The 26948-nt window shown below is 46.1% G+C and overlaps 1 protein-coding gene across 1 annotated transcript in view; it reads right to left on the bottom strand.

The window, feature by feature from the left end:
• Window positions 1–26948, bottom strand: part of PTPRF (protein tyrosine phosphatase receptor type F) — a gene marked incomplete at both ends in the record, with an annotated part of 250740 nt that overhangs the window by 79230 nt on the left and 144562 nt on the right. The window contains one exon of the mRNA XM_080349237.1: window positions 11664–11774. Within this exon, the coding sequence (XP_080205363.1) occupies window positions 11664–11774 (111 nt within the window). The remainder of the gene's footprint in view (window positions 1–11663; window positions 11775–26948) is intronic.

Genomic DNA, 26948 nt, shown 5'->3' with positions numbered 1-26948 from the left:
ATAGCGCATGCAATTTTGGAGGGCTCTGCTCTATCCCCCGACTGGGGTGGGTAGTAGAGAGTGATGCGGGGGCACATTTGTGAGAAGGTGACACCGCCTGACTTTTTTCCCTTGGTGCGAGGGATGCGCTCTCGCCATCACCACGCTGCTACCTTTCCCAAAACTGCCACCTCCCTCAGGAACCACCTCCTCAGAGCTGGGAAGGAGTGAATTTAGGAGATATCCTCAAACATGATCATCAGTCTGCATGGTTTACTCATCTGCAGACACCTTTCATCTCTCTCTAGTGCTATCATTTTAAGGAAGGACTTCAAATGGAAAGGCATTTGCTGGAGTCTCACAATCTATTGACAGAATCAACAGCAGGAGAGGAAAAATTGGAACCAGAAAAAAATGCATTTACAGTCTAATCTTGTGCTCAAACAATGCTGTACTATTTATGCTCCCAATGCATCCTTGAGTGCTGACATTTTATAGACAATTTCCAAAACAGGGCCTTGCCATTTTTGGATTATATTTCAGCTATAACTTTTAGGTCTAATTATTTGCGCTGACAACCACATATAAAAGAGGATATATCATTACAGTGGTGCAGCACTGGAGACACATCAGCATTCAGCATACTGACATACTAATAGCAAAGTAAGGGAGAGCAAGATTGTGGAGCTATGCAATTTGCATTCGCTCTGAAATTTCTCTGATGAAAATAACACAACATTAAGGAGGGGAATAAGAGAAAAGATCCACTGTATCAAGATAAAATAACTCGTTAATAAATAACCTTGTAGCAGTCACAGAGCAATAATTAAATGCATGGGTGAGCAGTACACAGTTTTAAGTAAAGCTGGAAAAATGTAAGATGTAATTATCAGTGCCAAACAAATTATAAGCGCGGCAAATCCCAGTGGAATATTTAGAAACTAATTTCTGGCTTCACGTTAAATATTTGTGTACGTGGGTATTTTTGGTGGGGCGGGAAGGAGGGGTCGACACAAAGAATGAGGAATTATCCGCTCCTGCTGGCTTATATCCATTCTCGGCTGCCTCCCCTCAGCTAAACCATGCGGCTAAAACGTTTAAGTGCCCTGTCAAAGGTTCATTCTCCAGAGGCGCCTGAGCCATCACAGCGGTGCTTCAAATTCACTGAAATCTGGGAGGCTTTGGGTCTTGGCTTTAATTTCTTCTCTTCCTTGTTCTCATTTTTCATCATTGTCTTGGGCTCAGGTAATTTTATCCTCTACAAAATCTATTTTTAGAGGGTAAACAATGAAGGCCTCGTGCCTCGGTACAATCTAAATGAGAGCACGTTCCAGGGAGAGAAACGGGAGCGAAGTCACTGTACTGGAACAACTGCTATGACAACTTGTTAAAACTTGTTCCAGTGATGATTATAAGATCAACTCATGCAGCTGCCTGATGACACGTGTGAGGGGACCCAGGGTCTCATCCCCGTGCCACCCGGGAGCAGTGTTGGGCTGGAGAGCCGCTGCGAGCATCCCTCCCGCTGCGGACGGACAGACGGACCCGCATGGTACCTGCTCAGTGAAGGCGTCATCTCTGGAAACTAGCTCAGGACTTCTGCCAAAAACAGCAGCCTTCCTCAGCGTGAAATCACGAGTGCCTCAAGCTAGGTCTGGAGCTAGATTTATTTTGAAAGCTCGAGTCGCCTTTCACTATTGTCCTTTATTCACCTCTGGCTCTCTGAGGGGAGCAGGACAGAGCAGGGCAAAGCACAAACCAGGTTTTACTGGGTGGCTATGAGCTCCTGTGCGCGTTGCCGTGGGTCTCCCTGGGCCGTCCTGGGTAAGGCTGGGGCCACCGCCAGAGCTCCCTGCTCTCCCGCCAGCAAGTGACAGACCCAGCCCCAGGATGGAAAGCAGAGTCAGAGCTGCTCGCGCAAAGGGCCCTTGTCCCAGCGTGGAGAAGCGGCCGCCCCAGAGCGGGGACTGCGGAGGAGCAGGGAAGCTGCCTCGGTACGAGGGCCCTGCAGCCCTGCGGCACGGCCGGGCAGCGTGCTGGGTTCTTCTCCAGCTGAGATCAACAGTAAGCTTTTTGACTCCAGAGAAAGTTCAGACTTTTAAAGCTACAGGAGAAATCGAGGCACCTGCTCTCCCTAGCAGTTTGCAAGGGGACTAGAGATCATTCTGATCTCTGCTTCCAAAGACTGCTCTTGATCTCCGGCCAGAAAGCGGCAGCAGTTTAGAGGTATTAGACTGGCACCTAGCACAGGTAATGGGTTAGAGAAGGACCCCACACACAGCAGCATGCACTTCTTCCCACCCTACCTTTGAACAACACCGCCCTGGCTGCTATTTGCATGCAAAATATATTCTATGCATTTTAAATCTCAAGCAACAAAGGCATGCAAGCAAAGTATCAATGCCATCACCAGAGTCACAGCAAACAGAAAGCAGATTTCATCAGGCACACTACGGCTGTGCCTGGAAGAGAGCCAGAGTCTGCACAGCCCCCTCCCCTTCTGGGGATGGCTCTCCTCTCCCTACTGGAAAAGTCCCATCTGACGTGGCGTACTGTAGATGGATAAGAAGTGAAAAGGACCAACCTTCTCGCTGATCTGAGAGATGAAAGTTTGTTTTGTTTGATGGCAGAGTGCGATGAAGATGAGGAGGGAATAAAAAAAGACAAGGAAAAACACAGAGAGTAAAAACAGGCCAAGCTTCATCTGTCCGCACACCACTGAAACGACAAGACAAGACTACAGAGGTCAGCCATGACTTCCCACCACGCACACACACCACTCCATGTCGTGGACAGGAGCGTGATGCACTCGCACGGCTCCAGCACGGCCCCTCCGCCTTCCTGACCGCTCAGCCCCTCGAGAACAGGGCTGAGGGACACACGTACTCACATGGAAGGTACTTCGGGGGCAGCCCTGCGCTGGGCCAGACGCTGGAAGCACAGACACATTTACATGTGCAAAACACCCATGTGCACGCACAGAGCGAGGGACTGTAGCCATCACACAGACTGACGTGCTCCCACACACCCACTCTGGCTATAAAGATGATGGCAAAGGCACTTTAAACCCATTGACCACACACTGGGAAGAGTATATACATAGATCCGAATTTTATCAAGTATGAAAGAAATGTTCCAAGTGGCGAACGGAAAAATCTTCTACCATGAAGAGCTGCTCCCCCTCTCCAGACAAAGAGCTAAATGCAGCAGAGGTATTAGGCAAGTCACACACATGCGCAGTCTCAGCTGAGCTCAGTTTCGGGAGAGCCTTATGGGTACACTGTGCTGCGAGTGAGAGATGGACAAGAAACCAGAAGGACAAAAACACCCAGAGAGAATTGAGCAGGTCCCAGTTTTTGTTCCTGCGGGAGAGACAGTAGAAGGTTAGTTGCATTTTCCTTATAGACAAAGGAGATCTTATTTCTCTGGCAGGAGTGACCTCACTCCAGCTACAGATCTGTGGCATATCAGCTGTAATCGAACCCTCGCTGAGAGAATACAGAAGTGGATTTGATAGTTAAAGACTGCTTATGAGTCACATTTTTGATAAGGGAAAGAGAAAGGGGGGGAAGGAATTTGCTTTCCAGCAGAAACACTGCAAATTAGAGAACAGCATGTGGCATTATACAGTGCAACAGTACAGTCAGCCATTTCCAGCGATTAGAGGACAAGATTTTAACCAACACTGACATGGTACAGGCCAGGCAACAAACTGCCAATAACAGCTACAACAGTGGCCTACAAAGTGTAATGGAGCTTTCAGGAGAACAGCAAAACAGTTGTTTTATGTTTCTTCCATTGAACTGATACAAGGGGACCAGAACCAGCCAACTCAGAGCTTAACTGGCCCATAAGTGAGGCACACATCAGGAAAGGACCCGCACCCCGACATCCTCAAAACAAACAGTCCTAGCTTAAGGACCAGGTTTCTCCTGGCCTGCTTTAAGCAGGGGATTTTCCTCTTGGTCCACAAAACATTAACATAAGGCTCATTTAGTCCTGCGAGACCCTGTGATGGGAGGGAACCTCTTTATTGCTGCTCCCAAGCCACCACTTTATTTCCTAATCTAATGGAGCGTATCACATCTGCGTGGCCTCAGCAGACAGCGAGGGGCTTCTGCCTTCTGCTCAGCTCTTCCTAACAGGGAGGATTCGTCTCCTGCCCTTGCCCAGGAAGGTCAGTGCTTCTGGCAAACCAGGCACACCTGTGAACGGCTGCGTTTCTGGAAAGCAGCATTAACGTTGCAATAGGGCAACATGAACTCCAAGTGCTGCAAGTGCCAGGAGGTTTATTTTGGGGACCTCGGCAGGGATCGCGCTGCGTCAGCGTGCACGGACAGGAGCAGGCTCTGGCACTGGCTTTCCCCACGTGTTGACGCTTCAGATTAGAGTTGGAAAGGCGAGGAGACACATGTGAAACACGCTAATTCAAACAGATTACTTTATGGTCTGTCAAATAGGAACAAGTTTGGGACCTGCTATTTGTCACTAATTGCTGGATTATCTCTTAATCTCTTATTATATTAGTGTCTTATGGGAAATAGAAACCAGTAGCAGGCTATTTTGGAACAGCTGTGAGGGAAGAGGGAACACCTGGGCAGAAAGTTCTCTCTCCTTTCCCTTTAGTTAATGCTTAAACAGCTGCTGCTTTAGCTGAGATAAACCAAATAAATGGTAAAATGAAAGTTTCACCTCCTTAAAGACCTCATTCACATGCTCCCTTATCTCCAGTTTTCTATCCATGTCACTCCTAAGCTAAGAAGCATGTTTTACCATCATTTTTTTTCTGCTTTTTTTTACAAAGCTAATTATTCTAAGCAGTGACAGCAAATAACATCTGTCCCCCTCGCCCCGTAGGGACACAGGATTTAGGACTGGGGTGACCCAGCGCATCCCCTGTGCAGAATACAACTTCTCACTAGGCACAGTACCTCGTTCCCACGAACCTGAGCTGCCTGGCAGCTAACTCGAACATGCCAGTCTTTGTGCAAGACAAAGCAAGTCAAGTCACAGCAGAAACGCCACCAGAGGATAGGAAACTTCAGACGGTAAAAACGGGGCTCCGTCAAAGATCCAAGCTGAAACAGCAAAGAGGTAAAGAGCAAGCCCGTATCAGAAACGCATCTGCCAGTCCTGACTGTCAGGTGGCTCCAGTGCTCTGTAGGCAGAAATTCCCATGACGATTGAATTTGGCTTTTACTCTGCCACAGACATGCTCGTCTGATGCAGCAGCAGCAATACTCTTAACCACAGCAGCTTGTTGCAGAAAGAATGAATTTGGGCTTATGGGAGGCTCTACTTTTGTGTATTCTTAGGCATTAGCTCCCTGAAACAAGGCAGGAGGCTGCGGCCAGGATACGAATGCACAGGTCTGAGAGTTTAGATCACTAGCTCAAACAAAGGAACACATTTCTAAAGCTTTTCAGAGTGGGAAGCTAATACTTTCCTGAAAGCAACAAGTTCATTATCCCAATTGGCTCTGCCATTCTGCTGGGAACTGCCAGCGTCTGTCCTGTGCTAAAAACCCTCTGGTGCTATGTGAGGCATTAATACAAACGGCAAACCCAGACACTTCGGAATCCAAAAGACACAGAGGTTAACAAAAACCCAGAGGGAGATGAACCTGTTCCTGCTTATCTCCAGAAGCACATCTTGTGTCTCAAGGACTCCACATAAATCAAATTTTATCCTTTACAGCTTTTAGAGGTATTGAGAAACAAAAGGACAGATTGTCTCTTTTACGCCAGATTACATGAGAATAAGACAACCTCCCATTATATGCGATGAACAATGTTCTCATGCCACAGTGATGAGTATATTCCATCCTGGTGAGACAGACAGGATGCTCAGGGCGGCCAACCATCCTTTCCCATTCACAGAGCACACACATGCATGCGTGAATTCAATTAAGAGCAGAAAATCTCAGAGCACCAGAGACGGATTTCCTAACCCTTTGTGCAAGTGGATACGGAAGGGGTGGGAATGGACATTTAGTCGGCATAGATACGCAGGCGTAATTGTTCCACAGATGTCTATGTGGGGAGGAGGGGGAAATAGGATTCCAAGTCCATTTCTGTGTTGTATTATCATGCACTGAGCTACCAGCCGCTCTCCTTCTATTTTCCATAAAGGTCATTTTACAAATAATCAGACTTGAGCTTCACATTGCACTTTTAACCATCAAAGGACTTTGCAAGGAATAAAACTATTAAGCTTATTTAGTTGAGTTCTATAAAGCGCATTGAAATCTTTAGATGGAATGTGCTAGCTGAAGGACAAAGAACCATTATTTATTAAACCGTGATCATAATAATCATTACGGCATAGCAAAATGCTTATAGAAACACTGACGGTGAACACACTTCCCTCCAGGAGAAAACATTACAACAATATTCATTGTAGTATTTGGGAAGTGAAAACCTCTGAGAAGCAGCACGAGTGGCAGCAGGAGCGGCAGCGCTGGCAGAGCAGCAAACATGGGCTGGTGCCGGGTGCTGTGCAGCTCCGGACATGCCGCTGGTCGCCTTCACACCAGCCCTGCTCACAGCCACGGTGCATCTGCCCAAACTACGTCTGCCCAAAGCAGCACCCCTGAGCAGAGCAAGGGAAGCTAAAAATACTGAAACCCCATAAAAAGGAGAGCACTTTCTTCATCATTCTTCAGCATTGCTCTACTGCAGCATCATCTTGAGGTCAGGACTGCACAATGCGTACACATGGAGAACGCAGCAGACCCGCAGCCCTTCTCAGCCGTGTACCCGCTGCTGAGGGGCAGTTACTCCGTGGCCTCTATGGCAGCCTGTTTGTGCTGCTTCGGGTGGTCCAGGGCAGACATCTGTGCAAAGCAGCCGCCTGGGTCACTCAGTCTGACTGAACTGCCTGTTCATGTTTCCCATCACCCAGACATCTCCCTCTCAGGTCTCTGCAGTCTCCGCTTGTCTGTGATCGCTGCCAGGCCCTCCAGCACCCGCAGTGTCCCTCTCTGGTCAAGTGATGCCACCCCCACCAGCCCTGACGAGAGGCAGGTTTAACGGAACGTATTGCCAGAAGCCGGCGTATAGCTGGGTTGCAAACGAACGTATTCCCTGTTATTTAGCTGTTTTTCAGACATCTCCAGTTTTGGTCACTGACTGTTTGACCGCTATCCTCAGCTTCAACTCTTCTCCTGGCAATACCCTCAAGCTTTGATTGCTGTTGCTATTTTAGCTGTTCTAATATTACATAAGCAGAAAATGTCCCTTTTAAAGGCTTCGAGTCTTGTTGCTCCAGGCTCATGTCAGTCATTCAGAATTATTATTATCTACACAAGGTCCCCGCTGCAGTAAGCATCATATAGCTGCAATTAGCCATTTCACTGAGCTCCTTCCATGTCTGAGTCTAAGCCACCGCCAAGTCCCCAAGTGTGAAACCCCGCGGAGGCCAGAGAATCGCTGCTGGGGACAGTCACTATCCTAATTTCATCTTGGGTGATGGGTCCTTAGTGAAACTTGGCAAATAAAATTTCAGACTCTGAGCAAGTTTCCCTGCTGCCAAATGAAATACTAGCCTGGCCTTTCAAAGAGCAGATCAAGAAAGCACAGATTTTTGCAGTAATACCATTTCTATTTACTGCAGTCTGATTTACTAGTCTCCAGTTTAGGGACAGAGGTGACAATTCAGTTTCAAATGGTCTTTTTTTATAAAAGCAGCTGTGCAGCTGCTTCTCTACAGTACATGTAGCATTTTGGGCCAGGGAACTCAATGCACTTGTCCCACTGGACTGTCCTTTGAAGGCCTGAAAAGCAGCACTTAGGAAGTGAAAACTGGGCAGCAGATTTCTCATTTGATGGGAAGTATGCAGCCAATGCTCCACTAAGTACTATTCTAATAACATCTGCATTGTTCACTGCTGTAAGCAGCACCGGGGAACACAGCTAGTGAACTCCACAGTGTATTAATACGGATATTCTTACACACATGTTCCTGCTCGTCTGCTTCAATGAAGCAGGAAAAAATAATGTCACGTGCAGAGAAAGAGAATGGCAGAAAAAAAACCGTTCACACAAAGAAAGAGTCAAATAACAGTCCCTCTATCGAGGGGAGCACTACACAGGCCACCACCTTCACAGGCATTTCACAGGGTAAGACTTTTGGCTGAAAAAGCTCCTCTTTCTGCAGATTCTGAAGCTGTAGGCAAATGAAGAGTGAAATATGTTCATTAAAAAACCAATAGCGTAGGTGAATCAGTGCAATTATACTATACTCCCAGTGAGCATGACAAAATGACACCACATCTTTTTTTTCCCCACACTAGGCTCAATCTGCTTTCTACTCTTAAATCGATTTCTTGTATATCTTGAATCAACTTCTTGGATTTTTGCTGCTAAATTAGACAGTAAGCTCTCTGGATTAAAGGAATCGCATCTTCCGTATACTTCTATTCCCTTCCCTTCTCCCAGCAGCACCACCAAGTCCCAAATCTAATCACTGTTACGATGTACATGTAACCACGGATCACAAAGGGATGCGAGTTCCTTCGTGGTGGTAACGGCAACACCCAGGCCAGCACCAGCAAGCACGCTTGTGCCGAAAGGGCAGGATAGGAATATGCCACTGTGCCCACTCTGAAGTCCCTGCTGTGCCCCAGAGAGCCACCTTGCCCTGGCGTGCTCCTTGCTCTGGCTTTCACTCCGTTCTTGCTCCTCTGATGGTCTGGATGCCTTGTGCAGCCCCCAAGCACGGAGGGCAGGGAGCAGCAGAGGGAGGCAGGGGGTGCCCCGCACTGCCCTCCAGCCCCATCCCGGCTCTGCAGCAGCAGACAGACAGGTAGACCTGTCACTCCAGAAGCAGAAGGCTTAGGCGGGTTGCTTTCCAGCACACTTAGTAAGATGAAAATAATAGCTTCAAGGAAAACGCATCCATTTTCCTTTACAAATCCCTGGTGTGGAAATGTTTTAACTTTTAATGAAGTCCATCTGTGCAGAAGTGCTGGCTCTAAAGGATTCAGAGAGAGAAGACACTGGCGTAGCCTGCTCCTTCCTCCTCCTGTTCTCTCATTGATATAGGACGCCCTGAGCAGCGCCTGGATACTCCTTCTCAGCACCCAGTATCTTCCTTTGTTAGCATGAAAAGTCCGATAAAGATGCTAATGAGCCTGTGCTTTCCAACACAGCCCACTCACAAAGGATTACCTAGGAGGCTAGGAAAGGGGAGGACATGATCAAAAACACAAAACCCAAGAGTCAGGAGACAAACAAACATTTGAACTACTGAAAAAAACCAACAGTAGGCTGTAAATGAGAGCAGGCACAAGCGGTCCTGAGAACCATACAGGGTGGAAATTAGTAGTGCTGCTCAGTACTCAGCCATGCTTCCCGAGAAAGTGGCCAACTTCTTGGCTATTCGTGGCAATGAGGTCAATCATTATGAACCACCATGCAGTGGCTGTGCAGCCGACACGCTTAATTTCCACTGTAATTTAGCATTAATTAACGTTTTCTCTAGGAAAGACACAGGCACTTTCAGAAGATCCTACTGGAAGTCACTGATCCGTCTAATAACAACACTGTAGGGCTACCACAAGAAGAAAAAACAGGGATTCTTTTATTCTGCATCCCAGAGCTGAGAAAGTTATGATATTTTCATTTTTTTTTCCTTGCTCGTTAAAGAAATAAAATATTGTTCTTGGTTTGACTAACTTTTTGAAGTCATCAAAACTAATATATAATAGTAACAACATGGTATCTTTTTTGTAGAACATTTGCTATCAGAAACTGTAAGCACAAAAACCATCCAGGACCTAGTATGCACAGTGATTTAATCTGATAATAATTTATGGCGTATCCTGTCTTAAATATAAAGCAGGCCTTTATCAGGATCGCGCAGGTTGGAGTCTGACATTGTAAAGATTATGTGCAATAAAAAGGCTTGTTCCAAAAATTTATGTGTGAGAAAATGACAGTTAACAGCAAAGCATATGTCAAAGAACATGCTTCCCTTGGTGAACATCAGGATCCTCTGCCACGTGCAGACCATTCAAGGCCCACGCCAAGCCCAAACAACACAGACAAACCTTGCTGAGCAGCAAGCCAAGTGTAAAACGCAGCACACTCCCCAGTCCTACAGGATTACTTGCTAAATAAAGAGTGTTCATTAGTGAGAAATTGGAAAGTTGTTAAGAGGAAGTTTTTCTGCCTCTCGAAGCTCCTGTGCCTTTTTTCAGCTGCACCTCTACAGAAAAGAGAACATTGAGAGTCTGAGCATGTCACAGGAAACAAAAGCATCCCGAGCACTGCAGCGAAACAGCTGGGTAGCCACACAAACCTATGCAACAACAGCCAGCCTGGTAACAGGGATCCTCTCCCTCAGAGCGCAAAGTGACAATCTGGGATGAGCTTTAGTACAGCTTGCCTGAAAAATGAACTTGCAAGAACACAGGGAGTTTAAAATCATCCATAATTACATTGTGAGAGTGAAAGGAGTGATTCCACTGCATAGATATAACTTCATCGTCTGAATATGCTTAATTGGATACTTCAGTCTTCCAAAGACTCTTAGAATCGAAATTACGCTGCAAAATAAAAAAGCAGTCCCCCAGAATAAGCCAAGTAAACAATGCCAGAAGCCACCTCTAGAAGCAAACACACAGCATGTGAAGACTTAATCATTCTCATGCCCTCTTTCCATACTAACCAATGCATATGCAGCTTTAAAATTGTATTTGCTTTCTTCAAAACAGAGGAAGGAAGAAATGAGGATGAGATTTTATTATCAGACAGTTCATTTACTATGTGGAAATAAAATCTGGTTCTAACTTCCTAAAAAACAATGAGTTGCACAAGCATAAGAATTTTCTTTCTTTTCTCAGGAAAATCCATAACTACATGTCTCGGGGGTTCCTGACCAGTGGCTCTGGTTATATAGAGTTTCATATAAAGCAGCACATTTTTTTCTTGCTGAAATTAACAGAAAGCGTACCGGGAATTTAGCCCTTGCTTCTCTCCAAGCTAATACTCAAACACCTTCAATGCAGAGAAAGAAAACTGGCAGAAGACTATCCTAATGTAAAAACCTAGTTATTCTGGTGTGTTGAAAACAGCTTTAAATCATCAACATAGCATAACGATTAGAAAAACCACTTTACATGTATTGTGGCTAATTTCCAGCAGGTTCCCAATGTGAGCCATTAATACCCAGAGGCTCAATCATCGATGCATATAAGATGGATTAGGACAACTCCAAAAAAGCTGTTTGGTTTTTAAAGATACACATTCCAAAGCTAAGGCCTAAATATTGGCTCACCTACAGCAGAGCACCTCTGGCTCACCAGAGCATGACCAGTTTTACGCTGCTCCACCAAAGGTTAGTTTATACTAAGAGGATTAAGCATGCCTCGATCCCAATTAAAATAACTAGGACACAAAGTAAAGGAGCGCAAGGGAGAAAGGAACCCCAATTCTGCCCGTATTTCAGCATTTTACATAACACCATATAAACCAGCAAAACCAGATTTCCAGAAATGCGAGTCAAACCCGACGTGGATCAAAGATATCCTTGAACTTACTGTTTCTTGAGCAAAAGGTTACATGACACAATCCACAAGGTGTGATCAGGGCACTAAGACAGAGAACATGCTCCTTCACTGAAAGCCGTGGAGTCGTTTGTGCGGGAGGAGAGTGACCTCCTTGGGTGGACGCTGCTCTTACCTCGAACATAAAGGTTGGCTGGGGCAGAGTAGCGGGTTCCTGCGCTGTTGGTGGCAACACATTCGTATTTGCCTTGGTCTGACTCCTCGCTGTTCTCTATTTGCAGAGCTCCTGTACACAAACAATACGACACAGACAATTCAGGTTACGGCAAATCTGGTAACTGAGCAGCCAGCCTCAGAAAAGGAAGGCCATGCCCCAGGCTTTTAAAGTATCTTCATGGATAAATACATTGTGAGGTTCCCTGGACCCACAGGGTACCAGCATGCAGCCAAAAGGTACCCAGTCTGCTGTTAGAAGCTTGTGAAATTGATTATTGTCATTTTTATAATGTACAGGGAACCAGTTACTGATGTATATCCAACCACCCCAACCACTTGTATTCATTGCTTCAATAAAAGAAAAAAAAAATACACATACACACATTAATTACAGCTTTGTACGGGATTCCTGTCTAATAAAAGGACCTTTAATAAACCTTTAATCAAAACAGCCAAGCACAAAGCACACTAACTGTAGCTGTTTGTTTCTTATCTGATGCACACAAAGCCTAGTAAATGCTCGACAAACTGCGACCTTCCTGTAGAAACTGGCAGAGTCCCATCTCTCCCACCTCACCACCCCTCCTTCCAACAGACATATCATTTCGAGAAAACACTTTGCCTTTCATCAGCTCTCTCCATGTTAGAGATCTCCTTGTTCTCTCAGAGTTCGTTATACGTGATATAGAAAGATTAGAAACTCAGTCTGAGACACGAAGATACACACCAATGCAATACACCCATTTTGCTGCACGGCGCTCGCACGAGAGCCGCCCTCCCTTTGTCCCAGCAGCGCCCGCTCCTCCAGCTTTGGGTCAGGAATAGCTGCTAAACCCAGACTACAGGTTCCCTGAGACCCGAGCTGATCCCATCCCCCAAGCGCCAGATGCATGAGGGGCACATCTAAATAATTGCAATAACTGGCAGAGCACATGGAGCAGCAATTCACATGGGGAACCTGCGGAGTACTCATGGTGTGGAAGGGAGTGCTGGTCTCTGTTCTGCTCAGCCCGCTCCACTGATGCCCAGCGCTGCTCAGCCCAGGAGCCTGGTCTTTCATCCTAGCGCAGACGACTGCAAAACCCATCACATCTAAACTCCCCTAACCGGGCCCCATACGCAGACTAAAAGATGGAGATGCAGAGAAGAAAGAAGCAGGACGCATGTGACAGCAAGCTGGCGCTGCAGGAGCGAAGGGCCCTTGGCCAGACGCTGAAGCGGCTGGTGCTCAGCCTGCTTCCCCCAGGCAATGTCGGAATAATTTTTAAAGTGCCTCCAAGTGCTCAGATTCTGCTGGTTAGGATTGCCTGAAAGAAGGGAACTCTGCTCACAAACCATATACTGAGCTAAAAGAAAACATTAACCCCTTTGCTTGTAAGGATTTGAACTCATTTCTGCCTGCCACGGTTCAAAACGACCGTTGAGAGCGGCACTGAGAATAGCTGGTGAAATTGCCTTCTCCCTTCTCGCTGGTTCAAGTTGCAGAGGTCAAACTCAGTTTTTCATATCATCAGAACAGAAGAAAAACTAATGTGAATCAACCACTGCCACCTACATTATTTAGAAGGATAAATTGAGACTGTAGCGTAAGTCTATATGTCATGGGGAAAAATGAACTTCCCTGGGTTCTGCCATATAATAAAAATGATGTACAGAGCCCTCCCTATTGTTGCATTAGTGCTGGAAATGAGGTTTCAGCTAAACAGAGAAAGCTTGTTTGCAGAAGTCTTTCCACCTACTAACAAAAGGACCTGCCAGCTTTCCCCAGCCACAGCATCCTCTGGACACCCACAGGCCAAAGCCCACGGAGCACTGCTGCTTAATTCAGGGAGAACATTGAATTTCAACATGTTATCTGGGAAAAACATCTTCAAGCAGACAGCAGCATGACAGGCAGTGGAGCAGGAGGAAGCTTCCCAGCATTGACAAGATTCAGAGAATCCAGAAATGGAAAAGACCTATTAGGCTATCTTGTGCATCCCTGGGGGCCAGGGCAGGATTACTCCCTGTTGTAAATGTTCTTGTGTTCTGTCCAATCCCATTTTAAATGTGCTGAGTGATAGGTCTTTCACCACTTCCTCAAGGAATTGATGCCACAGCCTGGTTATACACTCTGTCAGGCAGATTTTCCTGGAACTCGCCGTTTATTATCCCCTGCTTAATTCATGCTCATTACTCTGTGGGCACGCACGTGCTGCAGAGTTCATTCTGAGTGGTTGCATCAGGCTTGGCTGGGAAAAGCTGTTTGCTGCAAAACGTATCCAACCTTAAAAAAAAAAGTCTAACCACACAAAAAAGAAAGTGGATGTTATTACCTTGAGGAAGACCCTATCACTGACTTAGCCTGTAGCCTTCAACGGCTGGCTGGGCTGAAAGAAGAGCCAGCTTCAGCGGACAGTCTGCCTAGAAAAAGGTAAGATCCCTAGATAATTCTGCCATGAACATATACCTTTTTATAACGCCCCTTGTAGCCATTTAGTATATTTCACTGGTAGTTATACCCTTTATACTTGCAATCACTATGCCTCTTAAATGCCGGTTAGTCAAACTACTTTTTACCTCTAGGGACTTCAACATCAGTGCTGGAGAGAGAAGAGGAAAACATAAGAGGATGAGGAAAATGAAGGCAGAGGGGAGTTTCAGATTACGTGCTGTTATTGCCTGTCAGTTCTGCAGTCAATGCGGATCATTTTCTAGAATCATCCTATAAACACGTAACACGTGTCAGCAGCTGCCTACAAACTGCTCAGGGACATCAGGCAAGGGATTCTGGTTTTGTGTGGGTTGGCGTGACTACTCAAACTATGGTGTGTCAGGGACACGAAAGAACCCGGGAAGCAGAAGGAAGTTAGAGCAAACCTCTCAACTGAACCAGAAAGAAAACAGTTACTGCAATAAATCACCATTAGACAAACATACAGATCCTGCAGTATAGCTGACAGCTAGCAGAAAGTGGAGGGATAATGGTAAATGGATGGCAGTCAGAGGGACTATAGGGGTTTTCTTGAAGGACAACCTACAAATAAGTGATACACAGGAAAGCATATGGTATCTCAGAGTACAGAGATTTATGAATAAAGTTAAGAAGCTCAGACATTGCTAGGATCAGAAAGCTGGAGACATAAATGAAACTGAACCTTGGGAAAAACTCCCTAAGTATAAAATGTTCCAGGTCCTAGTCCAGTCATCCCAGATAAAGGCAACAGTTTTGTTTCTTGGAGGGTTCAAGTCTAGGCTGGACAGGACACAAGGAACTACAGGAAAGGAAGAACTGAATTCCGAGCAGCTCCTTTCCCTCAAGTTCAGGGAAGCTGCATCCAAAGACCCTCAAAAGTACAGTGAATTCTTTGCTTTGACAAGTGCAAAGGACCTGATTTCTATTCCTAGCCCTGTCGACATCTCATCTTATTATCTTCTGCGCCTCTGCAAACCAGGGCTAGGAAGGCAGATTTACTTTTATTCATTGCTTTGGGATTTATGTTGCACAAGCTGCTGAGTAAGGTCTTGTTCCCACAGGACGTTCCTGCAGACTTCTCACACGGACTCCCTGAGTGCTCCAGCGCCAGCTGCCTTGTCCTGACATGCAATCAGATAGCACAGCTTCAGTGGGTGCATGAGGACCATCCACCATCAGGAACGTGCACATGTGTTCAGAGAGGAGCAGTGAACAGCTTGTTTGGGAGCTCACGGGGCTCTGCAGCGGCACGTGCGCATCGGAGCGGAACTTCTCCCTGCTGAGCGCCACTCGACCTCCTCTGCCTCCAAAGCATCCTGGACCACAGCGGGGCTCCGGCAGAAGAGGGGCGGCCATTCCTCAGCACGCTGCGATGTCATGTCGATCTCGCTTGCAGCTCAGATCTGTTCCCGATAACACATCTCAGCTTATCAGAGAGCTGACAGCTCCTGAGAAAAAACCCTGGCTGCTCTCCAGTGCCAGGGAGAACGGTGACAAGGCAGAACTTTCTGGGGCTGCGGGCAGGAGCCAGCCCTGCTGACTGACAAGCATCCCTTATAGATTCTTTACTCTGTGCTGGTATCTCCTCTCCAGTTCCCTCCCTCCTCTCCTAGCTTTTTCTTCTGCTCTTTAAACCCGGGCACAGACAGCAGCCCCGTTAGCAGCTCTCCAAGATACTTATCTATTCAAATACACTTGTGCTCAGGCAGAATCATTAGTTGCAGTGACAGTGGTTAAGAGAAGCATTTAGAAAGTGCACTGCACAGAGCATGGGGAAGGCAGATCCTGATAAGGGACGCTTCTTGGCAGCGCTGGGTACTGTTGTGCCACGGAGGGCTTGTCACTCTCTCCTCCAGGTGACAAACCAAATGTAAAAAGCTCTGAGCTGCCATACAAATTGATCTCTCTGAAATCCCGCTCTGAAACTCATCAGGTGCTTGTGCTCTCTTCTCCCAGAGAGCACTGCATGGAGCTAGACAAGGTAGCTCTTGGGGTGATGCTCTTCTGTATCCATTCAGGTCAGAGCTCCATCCCCAGCAGTGGTAGCAGCTCCACTCCTCTAGTAGGGCATTCACAGCCTCAGCCCCCTGGCCTAGAGGAAGGGACTGACCTTTTGCCCTCGTTATAAAATTAGACACAGAAGGAAACGCTCCCGCAAGTACCCAGGACTCAGAAGAACCCGGCTGCAGGCACAGCACTTGTCTAAGGAAAGGACTTGCAATGCAGATGTCAATGAACCCAGCTACCTGACCAGGGCCCTTCCTCACCGGGAAGAGGCAAATTTTCCCCACCCTGCACACCAGAGCACGTGGCTCCCCAAACCCTCCCTTCTCTTCCCCCAGCCTCCCACCAGCTTCCCCCGCTGAAACACAGCTGGACTTCTCATGAAGCAGCGTTCTCAGCCACCCCTCCAGCCAGCGATCAGGTGTGGGACCCAATCCCGCTTCTGCTAAAAATTCCCTCCCAAAGAGAGAGAATCCTCCTAACAAAACCCAGGGAGCAGCGGAGCAGGGCCAGAGGCAAGCCCAGACAAAACAAGGACCCACAAGTGCAAACAGAGCAGAGAAAGAGACACTGCGGAGCCCTGACAATGAGGGGCTGGAGTCTCATACCCTGGCTGCTGCCCGCGAAATCCAACACTTGCCGTGGGAGCTGTGAAAAACTGAAAGACCTCAAAATCACGCAAGAGTCACTAATAACGAAAATAAGCATTTCCCGTATTCACCGTTTTTGTAATTTACAACAGCAGCACCTCCCAGATGTTACAGAGGATCGCACCTAGCCTTCACCAGCCGTCAGCACTGCCAATTATGCAAAACACGATACCTACAAATATATTTTCATTGTTAGTGTTCATCATGGTCATTATGCCTGCGAGGCTGGCGATTGGCATGCAAGGGGCCTGTTCTGGATGGCAGCGCTGCTGAGAAATGGATCTCCTGTGCACCGCGGGCACTGCGGTAGCACCCGGCCGCTGCCGCCCAGCCGGGCTCGGGCAGGGGGAGCAGAGCAGACCCAGCGCGCTCGGCAGCGCCAGCTCTCCTCTCAGACAGCGGAGCTTCAGGATGCTCTGATCTCTCGGCAGCAGATACAGGAAATGTCAGGGGACTCTGCGTCAGAAGCAGCGCTACAGCACTGACAAATGCACAGTAACGCCTCTGTGTGCTTCTAAAGGGACATGAGTCAATCTGATTCCGACAGTGAGAAACATGGCATTACAAACATTTCCAGGCACCACCCCACCCAGCCTCCCCCCCGACACTGTCTGCTCCTGCAAGCGCATCTTCTCATTTTTAAATTGTTTTCCTTTTGCCCTTTTTTTCTTGTGACTGAAAAGCTCAAGAATCAGGGAAAAAAATCCTATCACATACAAAGTGCAATCAAATGTACAAACACATGCTTAGAAAGAGACAGCAAAATTCTTTTAGCTTCCTCTAATCTCTTTGGATAGCTTTACGCTCCAGCTCGCAGGACAGAGTCGAAATACCGGAGCTGTATTTAAACCAGTTTGCTTGGGACTGGAAAAGGTTTAGCTGCAGCTATACAGACGTCGGTGCGGGTTTTTACCTGGCTTCTCAGACAGACAGCTTCTGACACCCAAGTGAGCTGATCTAAAGTTAATTCAGACAGACCTCTGCTACGCTGACATCTGCAGGGAAGAAATACTCCTATGTATAGGAACCTCAGATATTTCCTGTGGTGACAGAAAAGTAACAAATAAATCTGACTGGAGAGGGAAAATGCCTGAGATGATGATATTTCTTTACCTCCTCATGTGCATCCGATCTAATGCCTGTCCAGCACCCACCAGATAGAAAACCGTGCTCTGCTCTGTCTTACAGCCCAGGGCAGGAAAATGCAGGCAGGTTTTACAAAAGGTTGAGTGAGTTCAACTCCAGAGAAAAGCTGGAAATGGAACATCTTATATTCTGCGTTGAAAATAAGAATGGGGTAGAATTTGCTTAAACAGGATTTGCTGATACTATCTGTGGGTCACTTTAAGAAGCTGGTTATTGCCTAATCTGACGGGCATCTGCCAGCTCCACGTCCTTCTGATGAATAAATAGGGATTTCAAGATTAAATGACTATCTGGGGCAGTTCTGGTGGGGTAAAGAGTGAAGCTACAAACTGAGATTCTGAATTATAGATGTGAGTTCCTCCCACTTCAGGGAACTCAGAGATGTCTTGGACAGAAAGGTCCAAATACATGGGGGTAAGGCGAAACGAGGTGTTTTGAGAGGAAAATCTCCTCCATTTTGGAGGGGTGCATGGTGGAATTTCTCAGGTTGGACCCTCCCTAACCACACGCTGCTGCTGCAGCACAAAGGCCGTGGGTGATGCTCAAACCTCCCAAGTACTGCAGACACACAACTCCTAACGACAGTCACAGCAGCAATTAAATCAACCCCAAACCTCCCCTTCCTCCCCCAAACATTATTACCAAAAGGGTTCATTAAAAGTCATTAGTTCACCCTTCCTTTCAGACCAAATTAATGGATTCCAAAGCATCAAACTTACCTTAATGAGGAACAAGAGTGCAGCTGGGTATAGAACATGGCAGAACAGTCACTTCTACATGGACACAACCTCACCATCATAAAAGCACTTTCATCTAATCTGTTGTTATCTTTAGAAATTCAGTGACCTCCGTTTTAAATAAAAGGCATTAGGCTGACAGAAATCCTCTGGGAGAAGCCAGAGAGCAGCACGTGGCTTCTGTTTGCTCTCATAGAAATGTCATCTTTGACATTCAAACAGGACACATATATTTTAAATAATGTCAAGAGCATTCTTAAAATACCTCATCAGGACTCAAACGCGGGTGGGGAGGGGGGGAGCGGGGGGAGTGCGGGGAACTTATGTTTTATGAGATGGATGGTTCTTTTCACAGAGATGCGTTCGGTTCCCAAGCAGGACGTATGGAGCATCCACGCGGTTCTGGTGCTGAGTCACTAATGCCATCAGACAGGGCGGGCGCGCGGGGAGGCCCCGGGGTGCTGCGCGCTCGGGGTGCGCGGCTGGGAGCTCAGAGCGCTCGCCTAGTTAGTATTCAACCTGTCATTCCATTTTAGGATTTGCGGTAGAAATAGGAGATGAAGAAATAGTTTAAGGAGCTTGTAACATCACAGCTGTCAATCTCCAGCGTTCCAAAGGGAGGAATGACAGATATATAAGCCCATTCATATAAAAATAAGGTTTGCCGTCTTTTTTCCCTGACCCAGATTTGCAACAGAGGCAACTTAATGCAAATATGCATCAAACGGCAATTCACATTTACTCTAAAATCACTTAACAAGAGCTGAAAACATTAACCCCCAGCAACAGAACCAGTTCAAAAGAGTCAGATTATTAACTTCCAGCAGTGATTCAGGGAAAAGGGGGAGGGAAGGGGAGAAGGGAGAAAACTGAACAAATGAGGTCGTGTTGATTTGTAGGTGGTAGTCATTCTGTCGAGAAACCCAGGGGTCAGTCAACAGGGGTAACTAAAATCACAAGAGAATTCAGAAGAGCCTTAGCACATAAGGCTGATTAACGCACTAAAGTTAATGCAAAGGGACAGCTTTGAGTGTTCAGGCTAGAAAAGACAACACTCCAATTGGAAAGTCATTACTGGTGCACACAGGCTGCGAAAACTAGCCAGGGACTGCGCACACTGGGCTGTCAGACCAGGGGTGGGTTTAATTAATGAAGGCTTAAAGCAGTCAGATGTGCTTCTGATTCACCTAGTGAAAACAAATCCTTGTGCTGCAAAGCGACGTCAGCACGTCTGGCTCAGAAAGGGGGGTCTGGGGCAGTGGTTCCCCACTCTGCCACCACATTCGAGGGTTGGCACACCTGAAAGCGAACATGAGTAATGTAAATAAAGGTGCTCCTTACCCCAGAGCCAGATTTGCTCAAACTTTCAAGAACTGGTTTCCTTCTGATTAGAGTTTCATGTCCAGCAGCAGCAGCAAAGAAGAATTTGACTGTTCTCTTGTGAAAGTGTTACCTCCTTACACTTAGACCGAAGCAACCCATTTAAAACCCCGTACACACAAAAACCTCAGAGGCTACAACTGTGCGGGAAGTCCAGAGATTTGCAGGAGACGTCAACCCTCCCGTGGCGGAGGCCAGGGACCATTTGCCAGTTTGCAAACTTTCCGTTGAATAACCCCCTTTCAACAGTGCAAAAATCGCAATGGATGAGTCTACAAGAAATCACGCTAAAAACCAACCAAAATAAACACAGTAGTGGGAGAGTGCAGATGAGCAAGAGCGCTGGCAGAGTTAGGGCTGAGAGTAAAAGCTGGAGATGAGAAACACCGGAGGAGAAGGGACAAGGCAGACAGGAGATGGAGTGACGTGACAACTGGAGGCACATTTCAGCATTCTTACCTCTGATCGGTGTACCACCTGGTGAGGTAATTTGAATGCAAATAAGATTAGAGAGAAGCATTAGTACAAAGAGGAAAGGAAGAAAATTATAACTCAAAAAAAAAGCAGAGTTTTTTTTAAAGCTAGAATTCGTATTAGCGCGACAGGAGTAAACAAAAAGAAACTGATGTGCAATAAAAGTCAGAGTGACACTCTCAGGGGGTTAGTAAAGCTCATCGCTTCCAGGAGTGCAGCACCCAGCCCTGCATCTCGCCATTAACGTCGCCACTCTCACAAACGGGGGCTGAACTAAGCTGCCGAGGTGGCGTTGCTGGCTGGCATCACCGCTCGCATTCACTCCCACCACTGTTCAAGCAGTTGAGGTTGAGATGGAGGACACGGTGGGGACATGGTGCGGTGCCCCTTCATTCCTTACAGAACAAGGAGGGGGTGCGTGTCCTGGGGGCTGTGTGACCGCGGGTGTGCTGGGCAGGAGGGGTGGAAAGTGCATGGTTGCAGGTGCTCGGTGCAGTTTTGCTTTGAGGTTAGGATGACCAGTGGGACAAAATCTGCTCGCTTAAAGAAATTAAACTAAAAGGAGAGCGTAACAAATCAGTTTCGAGCCATTCTCCACGTTCACATAACCCTTGCACCGGGTTCCCTCTGGCAAAGAAATTGCTGTCATGCGGAGTTAACTTTACATACAGAAATATTTCAAAATGAAGTAGTTTCTGGTAATGTAACAATGGCTCGCTAGCCAGAACTCTGTTGTTCCTGCCTAATTTGGATGTTAGCTGGAGAAAGGAATGCCCACCCTCTTTATAAGGCACTGGAAGTAATTTTACATGCTATAATGAAGAGTATCTTATAAGGAGGGCTTCTCTAGGAGTGAGGTTCAGTTATCCTGTTGCAATGACCCATAAAGGTTTGGTTTATAAGGTCAATGTGTTTAGCAAGTGGATGATCCACTGGTCAGTGTCTTGAGTTCAGTGTAGAATCAGTAACAAAGTGTGACTGAAGGGGAGATGCTCCAGCTGGGCAAATTGGCAGGGAACCCTTCTAATCCCCACTTTTGTCCCCTTGGTCTTATTTTGCACATATGAAGGCTGTTAGTATAAGGGAGAGATTCATGCAGATCAAATCCGTAGGCAGTTCATGGTATGTGTTGGTTTTATGCAGATTTGTAGGATCTGAATACCAAGCACTTACCAAAGAAAACTGAGGAGTTTAAACAGACAGAAAAACAGGGTTAAACAGGACACAGTGTGTCAAATCATGTTCAGTGTATTGATTAATAAATACCAGTATGCATACAAGAGTGTCGTGTATCTCAGATTTACAGCTCATTCCATTATCCACAACAATGATCACCCAATAGGAAAGAAAGAAAAGAATTTCTGTAAATACAAAGAAGGCATATTTTAAGCATGTTTAACTTGCCTCTTAAAAAGTAATTACAATATTTATAGTTTTTTTTTTCCCTTACTACCCTTCCTTTAGGCAGAATCCTTTCTCTAAGCAGGAGCAGCAATTCAAACTACTCATTTTAGCATTTTCCTCTGTCAAGATGACATTTCCCCACTTTAACTTTATGTCTGGTTATATTTTCTGACGCTTTCTATCCACAGATGATTGAAGCATCAGGAAAGATCCTGCAGTCACAGAAGTTTTAGGTAATCTCTCCCTTGCAACAATAAATCTGCTGCTTCTTTATCTATCTTACTAACTATCACTGCCCTTGACAGAATAGGCGTACCCAAAGATATCTGCATGGAATAGCACAGCCACGGAAAATAGGGTTATTTCTCTTTGCCCGTTTGGAAAGTTTGCCAAGTGATATTTTTGTTCTGTTTTGTCTAGGGCTTCCCCTCGTCCATCCCCTGCCTCCCTCTGTCCTCTTCTGACATTCCCAGAGTCACAAAGAGCATCACCACAGTGTGTCACTTCCCACGGGAAGGGTGCAATGACTTGGAGCGCAAGCCCAGGGGGCAGAAACCAGGACTTCCTCCTCACCTGGCTGAAAAGGGTTTTGTTTGTGTCCCCTAGAACCGGAAAGATTTGCAGCACATCTTCAAATCTACTCCCCATAGAGGCTAAACCCTTTCTCTAATACACAATTGTCTATACGGAGCTCTAGGAGCAACTGCATACTTGAGGCAGGTTCCCTAAAATGTTGTGTGACCAGCTCATTTTTCAGTCTTAAATCTCAATCTTCCCGGCCTCCGAATGTAAGCCAGCCCTTGTGGGAGCAGCACAGAGGCTCGCTGTATTTAGCACACTGTTTGTTCTGGGTCTCTCTCACCTTTGGAAAGTTAAGACATTCACCCGTCACTCAGAAGACATCATTATGGAGAGTGCGCAAGGCTTTTCTGTTGGAGCCAAATTTCCTTACCCAGAAGGAATAAAAGTTCCCATTTGCCCTCCACATCATATAACAACTCATCTCTGGCTGTTGTCCTTTCAGGGTGTCTCTCAAAGAGACCGAATTACAGCGCACAGGCCACAGAGCACCAACGTAAGAGTCCATCAAGTGATGGAGGCGCCACCACTCGAATGCTTATTGAGGCCAACTTGAGTCCTGTGATAACCAGGCTGCTTTATGCTTTAACCCAATTTCTTGTGTGGTTTGAAACACTCATTAAGGAAGGAGTGTTTATTTCTCCTCGATGATAACAGGCACTGAGTAACACCCCATACATCCCCTTCAGTCAGGAATGAATGCCGACATGACACCCTCTGCGTACAGGAAAGCACACAGCCAGGCACACCACGGGATGATACACTGGAAAACCCCATGGGATTACTGGCATCGGTATTTCCCAGTGTGGAGGAGACACTCTGTTGCAGAAGGGACTTCAGTCTGCTGACACAAACTCATACCAGACTTACCAACGCACCACTTTCTTGTAGGAACATGAACCACTAAAAATCACTCCAAAGGAACACCAAACAGAGAAAACAAGGCTCTTGCTGGGCACAACTGTGCATTAGCGCAGTGCAACACTGAATCCCAGAGACTGTGCTTTCTGCTACGTCCCGACATAGTAATTCTGGTGAAATTATTTTCAGAAGCAAAAGTATTACAAAAGAGACTGGCTATTTGCCAACAGTTGCAACTGGGAGTCTATGTGGATGCCATCGCTGCTGTGTGCAACTCATACAGTAAGCCCCAGATGTGCAGTAGAGGTTCTTCCAGGATTATAAAGCTTCAGCTGTCAAGTGGTTGGCCACAACATTGCTTCAGCCCTCGCCCGACCAGTCCTTTCTAAAAGAGCATCCATCCTTATTTGGGTTTCCTGATCCTTTTGGATAATACTCCCTAATCCCCATTCTTTTGGGCCGTCCTTACACACCTTGTCCCAGGTCAATGCCCACCTGATGTCTGAACGTTTTCTGCTGGGTACTGACCACTGGCTATTACCAGTGAAGCAGGATGTGGCCATCACCGGGACAGGCACTTCCAGCTCTTTTGCAAGTTTGTTCTGTGCATGTCAGGTATTCCTTTTGTTTCCAAATAAGCAAGTGCTTCTACCTGCAGGGTCAAGACTACAACGAAGAAGCTTGCTGGTAACTCTGAGAGCATAAATGCAGCAAGATGATCTGGTGAGCTGGCTCCTGCTGCTTCTTTGTTAGAGACAACTACACTTTTCCAGAGAGCAACTGAAGTGACCTGCAGAGACCTCTCTGATACTTGCAGTTAATTGCCTAAAGGCCACACTAGGGTCTAGGGCATGGTTCCATATCTCAGTAAATTGACGGTGATTGAAAAAGAATGATACTTGTCCTAAGACCAAGTTCTTCACTAAATGAAAGATGACAACGCTCCCTAAATTTCTGGAGTTTCCTTACATAGCAACTATGTTAACATCTAGAATAGTTATTTATCCTAATCTGACATTTTGTTTGTAAGTTTTCTGAAGAGCAAGGTGGAAGAACAATTCTTCAACTATGAAACTCACTGGATACCTTCAAGAGCTTGGAGAGTATGAAAACCATCAGAGTTGCTTTGAAGTCTTCGGGAGCCTGTGATCCGAGAATCTTTACAGAAGAACTGTGAAGCATCAGTACAATCTGATTTATATTGAGAGAGTTTCTGCCATGTCATCAGCTCATTTTAAAACAAGGTTAGAGGTGTAGCACTGACCCTTGCTTCCAGAACTCATGTGTACATCACCTGCAATACTACAATGTCCACACAGTTTTAAAATCAGTTCAGCCAAAAAGGTTTTAAATGAGTTGGCATGCTGGGGAGGTTTCCCAGCCCGGAGCTGGCCTTAGATCCGTGTCAGTGACTGAGAGGCAATAACTGAAGCTGTGCGCCCTGGGGGAGAACAGGGAGTTGTCCTGAGTCACTGCATTTGTAGAAAAGCAGCTTCTCCACAAGAGGTGGGAAGAATTAGCAAGATGAACAAGGGAGAATTTTGCTACAACCAGCGTGAGTCAGAGACCTTGTTTTTGCCTTGATCTGTGATAATGGAGATGAAAACCTGTATTTATTTGTGTTCCCATCTCTGAAGCAATTAGCCCAACACACACTGGCAAAACTACCCAAGAGCTGGACTTAAAAAAGTACTAAGTGTTATTCAGGAGGAAAGATCTATGTACTGGGGAAAAAGTGGAAAAAAAGCCCTCTAAATCTAAAGAGTTATGCTGTCAAAATGTTTAAGAAGAAAAATGCATGTATACACATATAGATGTAATTAGTAAACGAAGGACAAGCAGGACACAGAAGATTTATAAACTGAGTATTTGCTCCTGACAAAGATACCAGTGCTCTGGGGTTAAAAGTGCCTGGGATGATGGCTTGGTTGTCCTAAACCACAAACTCTCTAATACCTTCACAGAAGATTAACAGACCTCTAGAAAATGGTGTTCAGAGCCCTGCTTGGGCACACGATTTGCCTGCATGTGAGTGCAAAGACCTGCCTGAAGCCCCCAGAGCACTGCCAGCCCATGAACTGTGAGCATCAGAAGAGAGCGCCTTTCCCAAGCACACGGCTTCTTCACCTCTAGCTATTCATTCCACACTAGGACTCTGAAGAAATGAAATAATCCCTCGACCCCTTCTCTAAGTCAGACTCCAAAGCTGCTTTGACCTTTATGACCTATATTTAGTACATCTGAGTGATAATCTATTATGTACTCGTTGAAGGCTGGGCACTCTATATATGCAATATTGGGCTCACATGGTGCTGTAGCTATTTTAACTATATTACATCTGTCTAGCTTTTATTGGGTTTTAATTAAATGAAATTAAATGAGCGTATATTTAGATTGAGATAGTATAAACTGACATTCATGCAGATATGCCATGCTGCCTGTAAGATACAATCTTAATGGAGCAGAGACTTTGCGAACTATTAAACTCTCCCATATAATGAGGTATCTATTTAAATACTCTTTTCTTTGAAAAACAACTCTGCCCCACTACAGTGTAGGGCTGGAGAGCTCAATTAGCACCTTGCAGAATGGATCAGAGACTGCCCAACCCATCACATTATTCATATCAGGTAACTGCAGTCAGGTAAGTGGGACTCAGGCACTTCAAAGTGCAGGCCCTGCTTTATATCAACTGCAAATACAGGAAAAAGCCACAAGTGCAAGCAGGGTGTGAATCTCTGGCCCACGAGAAGCGGTAAACTCCTTCTTCTCCACTCATGTCACGTTGGAGCAGAGCCTTGGAGAATCTTGGCATCATATCACCAGGTCCCTGACAACAAAACTTCACTCATATTTAGAAATCTCTTGCATTGAACTGTGGAAACCTCCCTTACTACATTAGAGAGCTAATCAATTTCTTTTGCGAGTCTGAGGATGTGTGCTGCTCATTGATTTCTAAAAGGTTCCCTTGACACCTCCCTTGGTAATTACTGTGTCTTCAGCAAGCAGCCAGCTCTAGACTTTGAATCCCAGGCGAAATATTCAATTGAGATGTTGCTCAAGAACAGCAAATAGGAAGCAAAACTTGGACACGGTGACAGGGTTTACTAGTTTGTTTTTAAACTTTCTATCTCACTAAACTTGTGAAGCAGCTGGTAGAGAGGCAGCCAAGTGCCTGCGAAAAGGAGGCAGGAGAACGTACAGCAAGTGCATCAGGAGCTGCCTTGCTGCTCATTTATGGTAATTTCTGATGCTGATTTAGTCAGCTATGAAGTGAAACACATCCATGTGCACTTTCCTATTGCTGCTTCCTAAAGCTTCTCAGAATAATTAACAAGTGTGATATTTTCTTTCAGCACAAACAGATCAAGATTAAACCATGTTGTGGGGGAGATAAGCTAAAGGTCACTGGGAAATTTCATAAGCTATAAATGCATTAGCATAATTAGTGCTCACTGGTACATCAAGGTGGGATCAGGAATGTCAGACTGCGTTCTATTTTTGATGAGAGTGATGTCTCATTACCCACTCCCCCAAGTACAAGCCTACTTCTT

The sequence above is a fragment of the Nesoenas mayeri genome (assembly GCF_963082525.1).
Source record: "Nesoenas mayeri genome assembly, chromosome: 8".
Taxonomy (NCBI): domain Eukaryota; kingdom Metazoa; phylum Chordata; class Aves; order Columbiformes; family Columbidae; genus Nesoenas; species Nesoenas mayeri.
The sequence above is the reverse complement of the archived record's forward strand: the minus strand, read 5'-3'. Positions and strand labels throughout refer to the sequence as shown.